Genomic DNA, 16,431 nt, shown 5'->3' on the forward strand with positions numbered 1-16,431 from the left:
CAGTTGAGAACAGGCAAGGTTGGCTGAGAGTCAGCACCCCAAGAGGGTCCCACTGCCATGAGCCCCCTGGACTTGCTCCTTCTCTTCACCAATGCAACCTGCTTACTCACTTGCCTCTCTAGCAGGCCCAAGCAAGGGTGGTGGGGAAAAGAAGGGACAGTACATGCTATTGCTACTTCACTCACTGGGAGCAAGTAGGAGTAAAGATGAGGAGCATTAGCAGCCAGTGGCAAGAGTAATGGGAGGTTGACTTACTGAGGGTGGGTGCCCATTGAGGGTATCTTTTCCACCAAAGCACTGGCAGGAGCAACTATCTCCTGAAGAAGCAGATTTGGGGCACAGAAAACAAAACGCCAAGCTGCTATCTTTTATTATTCTGACTCACTCAGATCAAAGTGGGCTGCTAACAAGTTGTGGAAGGAGCAATAAGCAGTAGACAAGCACCCAGAGGAAAATAATGAAGTAAAAGAGTTCAGGTTGGTCTGCCTGGGAAGTGGTGGCAGGCTCTGGATCCACCTTTTCCGAAGCATCTCTCTTTTCGGCATCTTTTCTCTTCCTACAAAGAACATAAGAGGTAGGTTACAAGCATGGATGGCCCTTGTCCACATATTTTCTCTGCAGAGGCTGGAAACGTAGGAAACTGTTCTATCCAGAGTTAGTCAATTTGGCCCATCTGGTCCTGGACTGTCATCAGGAAGTGGCAGTGGCTCTCCAGGGCTTCAGGCAGGAATTTTCCCATCCCCACCTGGAGATGCTGGGACCATTAGCATGCAAAGCAGGGGCTCAGCCTCTAAGCCATGACCCCCTCCCCTGGTTCGATTGATGAGCATGGAAATGACAAAACCTTGTTTGTGGTTGTGCCTGACTGTGGGACTCTTTCCAAAGAACATTCACCTGGCCCCTTTCTCACCATCCTTTAGGACCCAAGGAAGGCCAATCCTAGCTACTTGGGCTTTGGGGTTGCTAATTAGGTCATTTCAGTTAAATGTGTCTGCATCACAATGCTTCTTTGGCTGATGGAATGTGTAGATGGCTCCAGAAGTAGTGAATTGCTGCTTTCATCAGCTATTGCTGTAGGTGGTGTGCTTTTATGTGGTTGACTGTTGCTGCTTTTGATTGTCAATATGTATTTATATTAAATGAAATTCTGTTAAGTTGCCTTGGATCCGGTCCAGCAGAGAAAGCAGCACATGTCTATTTCAAATACAACAGGCAAATGAATGATGCAATAATGTGAAGAACAATTGCCATTAGTTATATCATGCCAGGCTGCGGGACATTTTACAGAAGTACAATCAGAAAGAGGGGCTGCATTCCTGACAAGCTTAGACTCTAAAGGGCTTGTATGTGCACACAGGAGCAATGGATATGGGAAAAGTGAAACACAGGAATAACAAGAACACAGCAGGCTGGTATTTCTGGCCTCACCCATCTTTGCCTTTGGCTCACCCAAGTTTATCCAAAACTAAATTCTGCCCTTGGATTGAAAGAGGTTTCCAATTCCTGGATGAGTGGCAATGGGGCATGGACAGTGCATTACTCTCGTTCCTTAGTACTCCAATCTTTCTTTGTTTTTAGTTACAAGTTCATATTTTACTTTAAGATAGAAAGTAAAGGAAAACATGCAGAACTAATGCAATCTCTCTGGAGACTGGGTGAGCAGCTTAAGGTCATAGATGCTAACCAATTCATAGCCACATTTTGCTACCATCTTTGAGAACAAGGCTGTTTTTTCAAAGCTTAGTTCTGGTGAAGACAGGTATGCTTGTCCTGAGTGCAGTTAAGGGTGCTATCCAACCAGCCAAATGTTACAGCTCACCATATTAAAAAAAGGAAAAAGTCCCCACCTGATACATGAACTTGTGCTTTCACTTGTAGTCATGCTCTTCTGTACATCTGTGCTGCCACTTCCCTGAAAATATTTAATTCATAAGGCTAACAGCAACATAATTAAGCAGCTCCACCAGCAAAGTACCAGGCACAGACAATAAATGCCATTTTTGTACGTCGAATCAGGATAATCTGATCACACCCATATTGCTCATCTGTGAGGAATGTGTGAATTGCATGGACATTTCATTTTTTACAAGTCTGTGTAAACATTCCAAAATCCAGATCAGTGCAATGCCTTTCTTAGGCCAATTCAAAAGTCACCCAAAATGTGCAAGCTTTTGAGATCTTCAGGTCTCTTCATCAAGCAAGATGAAGAGTTGCATGAAATATGCCTTCCAAAATAGGTCCCTTCCTGGAAGTCAATCCTTGTAGAGCAATTCCTTGCTTCTCCCTTGGCTGGAGGCTCTTTCTTGGTAACTTCTAAAGTGTTCTGAATATGTTGGCTTTTCCAGCCAGCTCCTAAACAACTGGTGCCGCTGAGCCTTCTTCCTAATTGCAACTTCCTTTTGTAAAAATAGTGCAAAGGTCCAGACATTGCTCAGATTGGTCACTTCACTCTGGAATGAGATCCAACCTCCGGGCTTTGGAGGCAGGAAGGAGAGTCTTACCAATTGTCAATAAGGGCAAAGCCACCAGAGTTACAAGGTGCAAAAATACTTAGAGCACAGCTGACGAGTCTGAAAGACTTTCACTGGTAGAGTGACAAGGAGGAAACCTGGGGGATATGGGACTCATCGTGTCTGTATTCAGAATTCCAGTGCAATGAAGAGGCCGGAGTACTACACTTGAACCATTTCTTGAACCCACTCCCACCAGCAACAGTTAACCAAACATGCCTGGAAGGCCAGGAATTTAGCAAAGGGAGAGGCAATCTTATTTTTACACTGGAGTCAAGGGTGACTGAGTCAGTTGAGGGAATTAATGAACGAACAAGAACCATTTGGAATGGGAGAAGTTGTCTCTGTTGTGCTTTCTTCCATTCTGAGGCACTGAATGGCATATGATGGGCGTTTCAAAGCATCTGATGAGTGGTGCTGCTTGTCACTGACATTTTAGGTTATTTTATATGGGGAAGCGGGTATCTTAGCGGATACTTGTTTTTAGATGTTTTAAATTCTGTACTCTCATTTTGTTGTAGGATGCCTTGGGTCTTTTCTGAGAAAGCTGTCTGAGAGTACAACCCTGTGCAAGTCTAAAGGGAAGAAAGGCCAAAGAAGAATGGCTGGCTGGGGTATGCTGGGAATGTAGACCTCTTTTTCTTCTCCCTGAACTTGCACAGGTTGCCCCTTAAAACACTAAATCATCACTGTTATCATCATCACTGAGGGGAAAAATACATTAAGAAAAAGCCATCAAAATCATCATTTTTCTACCCAAGAGCATTAAAAGTTTTCCCTGCACTGATGTCGAGGAAAAAAAATGTGCATTCTGAAGAAGTGAGCACTCTTTTTCCCTTGAGTGCCTGTAATGTGTGTTTTCAGGTACATATCCCTTCATGCACACACTGCAGTGCACCTGAAGATCCGGTGGAGAATTTGCTTGGCACCTGTGCCATCTGCCCCCTCTTGCTGGTAACACCGGGCACACAGGGCCCTTGAACAATGAGAATGGCTTATAGGTCTATCAACAGGCCAGTGGCTTTTGCTTGGACAGGCTGATGCTGCACAACTCAGGAAGGATTTCCCCAAGATTATTGCTTTAAAAGGAGCTGGTTGTAGGGGCAGGGGCTGGTGGCTAAGTGCGCATGCTGGCAGGTATGAGTGGGGAGTGAGGAGAACACCTTTGCATCTGTGAGCCAAGGTGAGGCATTGATCTTCCCTTTCAAAATAAGTATGTGTCTTGGCATGTTTTTCCATGGGAGTTTGGAGATTTCACTGCAGTTTTTCAATTTGTCTTCACTGTACCAATTCTGTTAAAACATCAAGCTACAATTCCATGACCATTTACCTGGGAATAAACACCACTGAACTCGATGGGACTTGCTTCCAAGTAAAGATTGGAACAAGTTTAGCATATGATTTATGAATCTTTAAGCAGAAGCACCTTGTGGAAGATGTGCCTAGAAGATCAGGGAAGGTTTAGGGAGAGTTCTAGAAGACGGCCTCCCCCCACACTCTCTCTCTCTCTGGGGTGTGTGTCATTTTCCAATGTTTCCATGAGTTGCCATTTCAATTTGCAAATGATGCTGCCCTGGCCCAATCCCAATGAGATTAGTTCAAACTAATGTGTTGCGCTAGTTTCAGAAGATATATAATTTCCCCGTGTTGTTGTGCTTCTTCCTTTAGGAGCAACACCAGGAAATCCACTCTCTCCTCATCTGGTCACCTATTCACCCTTGGCCAAAATACTCCTCTAGGCAGTCTGTTCTTCCTCAACACACGAGAGTGGCTCAGGCGTGAAACCAGGGCCCCTCATCCTACCTCCCTTGGTTCCTGAAGTTACCTGATATGTGTCACTCTCCTCATTTCTTCAGCCATTTCTCCACTGCCTGGTAAACTATGACCCCATGCTCTGCCACCAGTGTTATGTAGCTTTCTGTTTGCTCCAGCTGAACACCAGGTAGATTATTTTTCACCGATCCAATTTAGGAACACAACAGATGTTTCATTTGTTCTTCTGTTTACACAGACCAGGCCTTTCTCTCCTGCCATCACCACCCCAATTCTTCCTTCAGGCCTCGCATCTGGAAAAGGTCACACTACAGAGAGCACCTGACTGCTAGAGCTCTCCTTGGCATTCTGGATCATAGGCACATCTCCCACTAGGGCCAAAGAGTGACTTCCTTCCACTATTTATTTGGAAATATGTCCCACTGAATTCAGTGGGGCTTACTCCTAAATAAATGGATACAGAATCATACCCTTAAAATACTATTGGTATTTTATATGCTAAAATATGTTTATAAATCCCTTGTTACCCAACCAGAATTATTTAAAGCCATGCTAGCCCAACCTTATCTTGGATCAGGAGGAGTGCATGCAAATGACAAAACGAAGACGAGAACTTACCTGACTGGTTGAATCAGGGGTGTATCTTTGGGAAACAACATTGGGATCACTATGGCTTATCCTGCAAAAGATGATTGAAACAGTGATTAAATGAGGTGTGATTTGAAAGATGGCCTGGCGCCAATAGCTTGGCACAGCGTCCTGAAAAACAGCTGTTCCATGCCTAGGGATGATTGGAGGCTTCTCGGAAGACATACATCTCTTGCATATAGATATATAGATCCAGTGAAGTTGCATGCTTCTCCATGCAAGTTCCAGGCCACCATATTATTCATATATGTATCTGGTGTAGTCCAGATTCTCAATCTTCTGTGCAACTAGAACTCCCATTTACCACCATCTAATAGAATCATACAGTTGGAAGAGACCCAGGCCATCAGGAACAACTGCATGCTCAGTGCAGGACTCAAGCCACCCATCCAGATTTCTACCAAACCCAACCCTACCCTACCCAACCCAACCCCTAAGCTTCCAAGATTAGGCAGGGTCAGGCACCTCAATCTATATGAAAGCTACATAATAGTGGCAGCGCAAGTTCATATGATGTTGCAGAGCAACCATGGGTCCTGGATAGACAGTGCCACAACTCCCAAGTTTATATATGCACTAATGATGGAGTGGACATATGCCATTGCCTATCCGTCTTCCTCCCCATGTAATGAGACTGAACAGATCTTTAGAAGATTTTAGGAAGGAAGGAGAATGACATTAAGTGCCACAGGATGATATGAAGTGTCCTCAAAACAGGTAATAGGCTTACAGCACATGAAACAGGAAAGGGAGTAGATGACCTGTTGGAAGGCCTGGGAAACTTTGCTGGGTGAAACGTAATTTATTGGAAGTGAGCTAATACGATGGTGGGAAAAATAGGAAGGGGACACAGAGACTTGAATCCCAAAAGCTAGCTTGAGTCCACCCACCGTGCAAATAAGGTTTACCTGGTTTGGTTCCATGTAATGAGCTACTGGAGCACATGTTCATAATCTCACACTGAGCTTCAAGTCCAGTAAGTCTCTCTCTATACAGTTCAAGCTGACTGCCTTATATAACCTCTGACTGAGAAGAAGCATGAGCCACGAAGCTCATCAACTTTCCAATTTCAAATTGCATTTGTGGAAAACCAGCTGGTCTACCACTTAGCTTGAAAAGTGTGCATGAAATTTAAGTCAGTGAAATCATATTGCAGATCAGAACCTCCCCAACCTGGTGAACTTCAGATACTTTGGACCACAAGTCCCACCCTTCCTGACCTTTGGCCATGTGGGCAGGAGCTGATGGGAGCTGAAGCCCAAAACCTCTGGGGATGGCTGTTGTATATCTCCAGCAACCAGGGTGGGGATGGGGTATATCTCAGGGTGGGGTATATCTCCAGCAAATATATATCTGTATATCTCCAGCAACCAGGGTGGGGATGGCTGTTGAATATCTCCAGCAAATGAGCTCACTGGATTTTAGAACCAGCCTGCACAACTTGTGGCTCACTAAGCAAAACAGATCCACTTTCAGTCAAAGAAGGTGGGTTACTGGGGACCACCTCCGGAACTGATAGCAGCTAGCAGGCCAACATGCTGCACTTGGCTTGGTGTATCACAACTGTGCAGATCCTGCTGCAGACACTGAAGTATCATGCTTCTGAGGAGAATTCCAGAGCCCCAGTCCTAGATAGCCAGACCAAAGGACAGGAAGGAGTATGCATACAGCAAGGACTTACCTGCCTTTTCAGTGCAACTGAAGTGGCCAAACAGGTAAGCCAGTTTTTTAAATGAGTATGGCTCATCTATTTTCATAGGCAATCAGCTGCCATCAGAGCATGCAAGAACTGCTCAGCCCCATTGATTTCAGTGGGGGAGTAAAGCATGCACTCAGTTAAATCTCCGCTGTTGAAATCGGCAGGACCCAAAACACTTCCAATTTTGCTGCAACCCATCTTACCCAAGTGCATCTGGCTGCAGGGGCACTTCTCTGTCTAGGACTACAGCCAAGAAGACCAATAAAACAGAAGACATGGCAAGCAAACAAGCTGTCTGGAAACTGGGCAAAGAAAAGTGGCAAGATGGGTTTCATAGTCAGCAATAAATCAATCAGTTGAACAAACAAACACAACAGAAAGCACCTTGAAAGTCCCTGGTGATCTGTGGACTCTTCTTCTAGCTTATCTAGGAACCAGGTAGAGCCAGCTTTTATATTTGGGGCATTTTCTCCTTGGAAAATTGCCTTATTCTTCCTTTTTTCTTTCTTTTTACTTCTTTCTTCTGGCACTTTCCTTTCTTCAGCTGTAGTATCAAATTGGTTTACTACAATCTATTAAAAATATGTTTAAAACTTCGTTAAAATTCCAGACTTTGCTCCCATTTCCCAAGATCCTCCAATTACAAATATAACCACTAAACTTTCTTTTTTTGGCAAGCTGCATTTAGTGTGTGTGTGTGTGTGTGTGTGTGTGTGTGTGTGTGTGTGTTGGGAGGATTTCTATCCTGTTTTCTGAAAAGTGAAGATACCCAAAGCAGCTAACAGGATGAAGTAAAAAACTAGGAAATAAAAAGTTCAAAACAAAAAAACTAATTAAACATACCAAAGACAGAAATAAACATTAAAATAAACATTAAAAACAATATGCCCCCAAAAGAACTGCAATTAAATAACAAAACTCTATGTTGTTTAATACACAGACAACTCAAATAGCTGATTGGAAAAAAAGCATTTTCAGGTGGCAATGGAAAAATGGTAAAGTAGGAGAAAAATTAACTTTCCGAGGGCAGGGGGTTTAACGTAATAGTCATTTCAACTGAAAAAGCTGCTCGTATGACCCTTCCAACCACAGGGAAGGGTTATATTAAATGACATTGTAAATGAAAAGGAGGTAGGCAAAAGCTGATGCAGAGTTACATCTGCTAATTTACAGGTAGAGAGGCAATTGGAGAAACAGTGTCTTTCGAAATACAGTACATATACTGTAGTTCAGAAGGCCTGGTGAGGTGACCTGGGCATCCGCTGCTCAGTCTGCTGTCCAGAACTGATGAGCAGCCTCAAGGCCACTAGGTACTCTTCATATGGTTCTTTATCTTTAAACTACACTTGTGGACCGAGTAGCCGTCCAAGCAGAGAGGATTTGGGCAGGAGCTTTTGCAGCCCTACCCGGAGAAGCCAGGACAGCACCTGAGACCTTTGGCATGCAAAGCAGGTGCCTTCCACTAAGTTGCTGTCCCTCCTCATAACATTGCATGGAGATGGACGCATGGTTCTGCTGATCCCCAGACAAGCTGGACCAGGCAGGGGAGAACAGGTTACGTGTCCTTAAGCTGGTAGCTCTTTCCAAAATGAAGAATTGTATAGAGTGCCACAGCCAAGGCTCTTCCAAAGATAACAAAAGGACGGGGGAAACTTGCACTATTGTTCCAAGTATTTTGTTTATTTATAGAGTTCATTTATTAATTTCTATACTGCCCGTTAGCCAGAACAGCTCTCTGGGTTAGTTTGGGGGGTTGCTTTACATTATAAAGGTGTATAGTGTAAACGTGTAGTGTGTGAGTATGATAAGCAAGCATTTGAAACTGAGGGTATCGGAGAGATGCTTTGCTTGCCACAAAAGCCAGGACTACCAGTCTCCTGTGGAGGGTACACCTGATGGAAACCTGAGTGTGTTGCTGAGTGATGAGCGAAGAAGCCCTCAGAATCCAATGCATTTTCACAGAACTAATGCATCCAATTATTTGACCGGATTATATACTGCTGTCCACTTTCCCAAAAACAAGGAAACAAGTCTACATGTACCTACTAAACCACTTGGATTAATATCAGCAGTGCCCAAATTCAGGGAAAATTTATGGAGATTCTGCCCTCTTCCTCAAACCCAGCTGACATCTGGGCAATACATGAAGCCTAGGGGACTCGACCTCCAAATAATCATTTGCATTTAGATTATGCCTTCAGCAGGTCAGGTCTGGTCTGGTCAGGTCAGGTCTGGTCAGGGAATGTCATAGCCTTTCCAAGCTTGGATGACCACCAGATGTTTCTGATTACAGCCTTCAGCATTCCTGACCACTGACCATGTTAGGAGACCATGATGGAAATTGAAATTCAAAACATCTGGAAGGGGCAAGGTTGGGAAGGCTGATATGCTACTTGAAAATTCTGTGCTGCCCCAAAGGCTCCCTATCTAACCTACACCAACTCCTGCCACAAGAGAACCACCACAAGGGAACCACCAGTCCACCCACAAATCAACAGACGTCTCATGAATGGAAGACCTGGGCTTAGTCCCAAACATTTAAATCCAATTGATATACCACCAAAGAAGACATCTTGACAGCAGCATGGACTTGAAATGTACAATGCCATTCCTTAAAGGTACCTGAAAGCAGCAGGGGTCAACTGAAGAGAACAAACAGTGAATTAAACTTTTCTGAAACCAGAAAAGGCATAGCATGAAAACTGACATCATCCAGGGATCATTTTGAGCAAGAAAACAAGTAATGCAAGAACTTTACCATAGGGACATCTGGGTGAGCAGTATCCTTCTGAAGAGAGATTGCATGGCTGGTTACTTTAGATGGCACCTTCTTTCCTATTACAGTGGCCTTGTTAAGGGAAGCCTTGGTATGGTTATGGATAATTTTCTTCTGTTTTTCCAGGTCTTTCTCATCCATCTGGGTGGGTGCAACCTTCATACTGACTAGTGGGCTTGGCTTTTGAATATCCTCCTCAGTGTTTTGGCCAAGCAGTTCTTTCTTAGCCAAACAATTCTCTAGAAGTTCAGTGCATATTTTGTTGTTTTCTGAAAGGGAAGAGTTGGGATCTGAAGTAGCAAAGGCATCCAACACTGCTGATATGGGGACATTATAATGTGGATAATAGAAGAGGTCATGGGGGATTATAGAAACTTTAGAAGAATTTGATGCTATCTTAGCCTCTGATCCATCTTCACTGGTGACATCAAAGCTTTTGGGAGTGTTTCTAATTGGCCAGTGTTCAGATGGGCCAGATGCTTCAGAGCTATCTTCCAGAGTGGGTCCATCAATTTCCTTTTCCTTCACATCAGACACTTCTTTTGCATATTCATCCTTTTCGGCAAGATTAGATATTTCCTCGTGCAGCATGTGCAATACATGTTTCTGCACAGTGTCTTCCTCTTGAGAGTCTGAAGTTGGATACTCAAGCTCGTTTGATAGGTGTTCTGGTACACTTGGTGGATGTGAAGTCCAAGGCAAGGAGAAAGCATTTCTGTCAAGTGATTCTTCTGTTACACCAGTTGGCTTCTGCACATTAAATTCTTTAGCATCAATTGGATCAGGAGAATGGCTGCGATACATAAGAATAGTCGGTGGATGGTCATTTTGCTTCAGTGAATCACCTTTGCTAACTTGATCCCCTTCAGATCTGCCTGCATCATTGGCAGGAACGTTAGTAACAGAACAGGACTGCAACCCAAGGGGCTCCGTTATTGGCAATGTGTTGGGACGCTGGGGTTGTTCTGCAAAAGTCTCTGGAGGACCAAATTGCAGCTGATGGTGATTGTCATGAAGGTCTTCATTGGCCATATGAAAATTCTGGTTCTTCTGATTGAGAAGTGAACCAGGAACATGGATTTTGGTGGGTGGGGACTGGCTTCTGTCCAGGTGAGACATGTAAGTGTGCTGTCCATTTTCATTCAGAATTAAAACCTTTCCTTGTTTTTCTTCCACTGATGTCTCTTTGACGTGAACGTACGTAGATTCAACTGGAAATTCTTTGTCCGCATCTGCAAAATCTTCCTAAAGGATATTAAATAATAATAATGAATGAGGAGTGGTGGTAATTGTAAGACAAATGTTGAAACAAGTATTCCATGCTTCCACTAAGCTAGGCAAACATTGCCATCAATAAACATATGAGGTTCTGGCCAAGAAAATTCTTGTAATTCAGTTACTCGCAAAATAGATAGATTAGAATTTAGGATTATGACCAACACACATGTAGATCAACATAATTAGAGAGGCCTGAGATGCTGTTTCGATGCTTCTGACTCTTGCGGTTCAGATGAACAAGGAGTTTGAGTCAAGCTTTCCTCAATCTCAAAGCCTCCAAGTTGGATTACAACTTCCAGCATCCCTTATCCACCCATGCGAGCTGAAGGATGGTGGAAACTGTAGTTCAACACATGCGGAGGGCACCAGACCGAGGAAGCTTGAGTTAGTCTGTGTTGCTTGTTTTCCAGCATATATGGCTGACAGGGACCAACATGGGCTGTGCAACCCACACTGGGCAACTATCCATCTATCTATCTATCGAAAATATTTCCACCCCATCCTTCCCAATAAAATGTCTCAGGATGGCTTACAACCATTAAAATAGAATACAATAATACAATAATTAAAACAATAAATGAGAACTGGGCTTTGAGGCTGGGCACCAGGCAGAAGCCTGGATAAAATGTATGCCATTCTCAAATGGATCCCTCCGTATTCTGAGCCAGTATACTTCTAATTTTGAAGGAATGGTGCTGGGGAATATGATTCATTTGCTTTTATATTCATACTATTTTAAAGGCAGGAAACAATATCATTTGGAGATTCTTATTTATTTCTTTGTTATCAGTCCTTAATATAGTAACATCTTTCAGTGGTTACTTAGAAAAATACTCAAAATCTCCGCTACACTAGACATAGAATTCAATGTAACAGCAAAACATTTCAACTTTCAACAAGTACTGTTTGGAAAAAAAGACACCAAAAAGAGACAGTAAAAAAGAGCTGAACCATAGCAGACAATTATAAGCCAGGGAAAGCATCTGTGAACAGGTGTGATCACTTGCTCATACCAGAGTGTAGGACACAGAATAACAATGCAAGTTGCGATAAACCAGATTCCAGCTAGATAGCAGGAAAAGCTTCCTCACCATCACAGCAATACAACAGTGGAACCAGGTTCCTAGAGAGGTGGTGGGCTCTCCCGCAATAGAGACATTCCAAGAGAAACTGAACAGCCATCTGAGTGGGGTGGTATAACTTGGTCATCTTCTTGGCCCCTTCCAATTCTACTATTCTATGATTCTATGTTTTCAGAAGATCCATTTCAGAGATGCCACACGTTCTTCCTCCCAAGCCAAACACTGGGAACGTGTGTCAGAGCAATCACCCAGGCAAACGAAAACACCAAATGAAGTCAGATTCACTTCAGATGCTTAAAAAACAAAAATATGTGTACATCAGGCCAAGGTGGCCATGTTGAAAAGTTAACACCTGTAGCTGGCAAGCTAAAGAACAATGCTGCAAGGGTAGAAAAGTCTGGCAATCAATAAACCTTGGCTTCTAAATCCATACTGAATGACATTATTGCAAAGCATCCATAAGAGCAGCAGGGTGTCATTGCCTTGAGTGAATAAAAGAGCTGGAAAGTGAGGGGAAGGAAAAAGCATACCCCTTCCAGTTCCGGGAAGTGCTCCAAAAACTGTGCCACGTAGGTCATAATGGACTGTTCATCAGGTGAGTCAACCATGATGTCTGTGGACCACACAAAATATTGTCTCATTATCTAACATTTATAAAAGAGGCAATGAAGCAAGCGTACTGCACAAAATAGTGCTTTGGCTAGGATTTGGAATGCAGAAGTAAAAATGTACCTTTATGTATTATGTTATTCTTAATGATACATTATGATGCTTCTGTGTTCTTTTCCAGGCACAAAAAGACCTTTTTATTTTACCAACTGGCATAGTCTGAAGATTCCTCTATGTACTAGTGCTTCACCAAAAACGGTGAATATGGATGGTTTTCTTTCCTGAAATTCTTCATCCCACTAAAGAGAAGTCTTGGTCTAGCATGGTATTTTCTGACAAGAGTCCTTCAGTTTTGTTCCACAATTTCTATCACCCTTGGTCAACGTGGCTAATAGCCCACACATCTGGAGGGCAACAAGTTGCTTGTTTAGCAGCGTTGTTTAAAGGAAGAAAGTCCTAAAGTAAGGGCCAATTCATCTGTCCAACATCTGAAACAATAGATTAAATCCAGTAATGCTCTACTAATTGCAGAAGGGTTATTGATCTTCTGCTTATGTGGAAGGGCAGAAGAAACAATATTCACCTATTGCTTCTCCTACTTGCCTTCAGAAAATATTCTGGAGGGTTGGAGAACCCCTCTAGGACAGCACGGGAGATGGCACAAAGAAATGCAGGGAGAACTGGCAGAGGTCTGTACTAGGTTATACACTATCATTTGCAGAACGGCTCAGCCTGGTAGCATGGAATAGACATGGCAGACACAAAGCAGATGTACACTAGAGAACACCATGCACCCCATTTCCATGAACCTTTATGCCGCAAGATGAAAAGATGGTGAAAACTGGGCCTTTGCAGATAGGAATATATGCTTCGTGCACACAGAAATATATGCTTCGTGCTCACAGAATATATGCACAGAAATATATGCTTCGTGCTCACAGAAAACACAGGAAGCCGATGCAGAGCAGCATCAAGAAACACAAGAAGAAAGTTTGGAACAACATGGCACTGCAGCAAGTATTGTATCAATCAGTTTCTCAAAGTCTTGAGTTCCCAAGGAGTATGGTAAACATCTGGCACAGGGATGCATTATCAGAACATGGCTCATTTTCTAGTCATCCCTCTTCTTTAGGAAAGCAAAGCCATTCATCCATTTGAACATTACAACAGTGAGTGCCAAAGCAGAATTCCACATCCCCCATTTTTGGAACAACCTCCCAATTGCAGTGTACCTGGTACCAAATTTGTCATCTTTTCAGAGCCAAGTCAAGACAGCCCTCTTTGCAGAGGCCTTTAAATCACTCCTTGGTTATCCAGAGGCCTGAGGGGATTATCCCGGTGATTCTTCTTGTGGGGCATTTTAATTGTTTTTTTTACTGCATTTTAAGTTATGTTAAACATTTTCAACATTGTCATTTTTATGTAATTTGTATCATATTTTATTGTTTTGATTTGTACATTGTTGTAAACTGCCCAGAGAGGCAGTATAGAAATGAAATAAATTATTGTTGTTGTTACGTATTAAATGCCTCTAGCTTATTTTTTATTTATTTTCAAATGTATAGGCTGATGAATAACCTCTAAAGGTTCTCTGTGCAGCTAACAACAATAAAACTGGCCAACAGTACAATTACAAGTAAAGGGGAAAGGAGCAGGGAGGGCCTGTTGGGTGTAGAGTGAGCTTTTACAATCAGGTGTTAAAGCCAGGTTTTGAAAAACTTTTGAAAGGGGACAGTTTTTGCCTGGCACCCAAATAACTGCAGTGATGGTACCAGGTGGTTCTCTTTCGGAAGCCCATTCCAAAGGTGGGGACAACCACTGAGGAGACTGTTCTAATGTCAAGGCAGACAATTCAACCCTTCTTAGGGGAAGGGTCTTAGCCATTAGAGGAACAGAACCAGGGCTCACAGTGTGAAAATGCCAAGGTTTTCAAACTGTCAAGGATAATGAAGTCACCTGCTACCTCTCACAAGCTTCGCTTTTCCCTTTCAGTTTAGTTGCAATCCTCACAGTCAATGTGCACATATGGGGCAGGGAAGGGGGAGGAATGTTCCAGCTACAGTATATGTCACTGTGAGCTGTCCTGTGTGTAATGCAGATAATTTTGAGAGTGGCTTGACTCCAAGTGAGCAACTAAGAACCATGAGCTTTACAATGACCTGCTCCTCCTAGAAATGAAGTCTGCTAGAACTAGTTGGTTGACTTAAAAGATAAATGTTTTTTTGCCTGATGCTGGAAAAAGAAACCCCTGGAAAATCTTGAGCTGCCATGTGGGTATAAATATGAGCATATATCACAGACATACATTTAGTTATGGAACAGCACATTTTTGAAATCTTGGTGATGTAGCTTGGGACTGTTATGGTGGGTTTCTGCCCTTCAAAGTTTACCACTACTTATCACTAGTGGTAAGAATACAGTGGTACCTCAGCTCACGAATGCCTTGGTTCACGAACAAATCAGGTCACGAACAAAAATTTCTGAAAAGTTTTGACTTGGGTTGCGAACACCACTTTGGGTGGCAACCAAGATCGCAGCCATCTCTGCCCCCCCCCCCCCAAGTGGGGAGATGGCCATGATCGCAGTTCTGTTCATGCAGGGAAGGCGTGCGTGATCAGAGGCGCGCTCCTGCTGGAAAGATGGGCTCGGGCTCGGCCATCTCCCCATCCCCAACCAGTACAATCGTGGCCATCTCCCCACCCCCGAGTGGGGAGATGGCCGCGATCGTGCTGGGGGCGGCGGGGGGGGGTGATGGCTGAGATTGCACCCATCTCTCCCTCCCCCAGAGCACCGTTTGTGCCCGTCTCTTCCTCCCCCAGTACGCCCGCTATCACGCCCATCTCTGCCCCACACCCCCCAGCACGCCGGGATGACAGGCACGATCTCAGTCGTACTGGGGGGAGGGCAGGGAGATGGCTGCGATCTTTGTTGTTGTCACTTTGCTCCACATTTTTCTGATTTAAAAAATGGTTACAGAACGGATTAACCTTATTTACATTGAACTTTATGGGGAAATTTAACTTGGCTCACGACCAATTTGGGTCACGACCAGAGTCCTGGAACGGATTAAGTTCATGAGCCAAGGTACCACTGTATATGCTAGGGTCAGCACTTTTAAGTCATTGCACTGTGACTTCTTAGGTTTGCAAAACCAGTATGCATGCAGAAGACATTCTAATAGGAAGTTACCTTCTGGCTCTAGAAGTCTTGGTATGCCCAGATGATCTTGTGCTATACCAAACGCATCCTCTAAATTTTCCCGGGATGATTTCTCCAAAGCTTGCTTCATGTCTACTAAGTCAGAATCTATTGCTTTGATTATAGCCAAGAAAGCAAGGCCACTTCGCCAACTGCTGGCAAAGTCCTGAACTGCAACACCATACCTAAAGACAGGAGTGGCAAAGACAGAGGCTTTCTGAAAATCCATGCAGAGAACACATAGAGAACCACATCTAAACCCTTTGCAATATGAAATATTTCTATATTACTGCTGTTAGCTTCCCAGCTTCAGAAACTGCATCACATATACTCTTCATGAAACCAACCAAAAGGTATTGTGCAGCCTTTGCCCTCCTGAATGGGTTATTTGGTGTGTTATGGAACAGGCAGTGAAGAAACAGTTATAAATGGAAATCAACACTGTCTTGATGCCCCCCCCCCCAATTCTGTAAATAAGGCAAGGCCGATGCACAGAAGAACAGCACCATCTGGAGCTACCATAAAGCATCCACAGACCTGAACTCAGTATCGAATCACCAAGAGCTTCTTTGTGTATTCATTTGCTGAATGCATATTTATTTATTTATTCATTTAAAACCTTTATATGCTGCCCATCAGGCCATGGCATCCCTCGGTCGCTCTCAATCTTGCCCAGATTTTTATGCCACCCCATCAAAATAGATCCCAGGCCTTACGGTGCATAAGGTTCGAATAAAATACACAAATACATGGAAACATAATAACAGAGCGAGTCAGAAGATGAGTCGCCCCGAGGCTTTGTTGTGATGGGGGCAGCATAAAAATGTTTTACATAAATAAATAAATAAATAAATAAAT

The 16,431-nt window shown here is 43.4% G+C and overlaps 1 protein-coding gene across 1 annotated transcript in view; it reads right to left on the reverse strand.

Moving 5' to 3' along the window:
• Positions 1-386: 386 nt before the first annotated feature.
• Positions 387-16,431, reverse strand: part of CLMN (calmin) — a 91,604-nt gene continuing 75,559 nt past the window's right edge. The window contains exons 7-13 of the mRNA XM_044435847.1: positions 15,565-15,758; positions 12,297-12,379; positions 9,389-10,651; positions 7,015-7,202; positions 4,902-4,962; positions 1,848-1,912; positions 387-556 (exon numbers count right to left, since the gene is read on the reverse strand). Of these exons, the coding sequence (XP_044291782.1) occupies positions 391-556; positions 1,848-1,912; positions 4,902-4,962; positions 7,015-7,202; positions 9,389-10,651; positions 12,297-12,379; positions 15,565-15,758 (2,020 nt within the window). The 3' untranslated portion in view covers positions 387-390. The remainder of the gene's footprint in view (positions 557-1,847; positions 1,913-4,901; positions 4,963-7,014; positions 7,203-9,388; positions 10,652-12,296; positions 12,380-15,564; positions 15,759-16,431) is intronic.

Source organism: Varanus komodoensis, unplaced genomic scaffold (assembly GCF_004798865.1).
Source record: "Varanus komodoensis strain SLA01 unplaced genomic scaffold, ASM479886v1 scaffold3, whole genome shotgun sequence".
In the NCBI taxonomy this organism is placed as follows: Eukaryota; Metazoa; Chordata; class Lepidosauria; order Squamata; family Varanidae; genus Varanus; species Varanus komodoensis.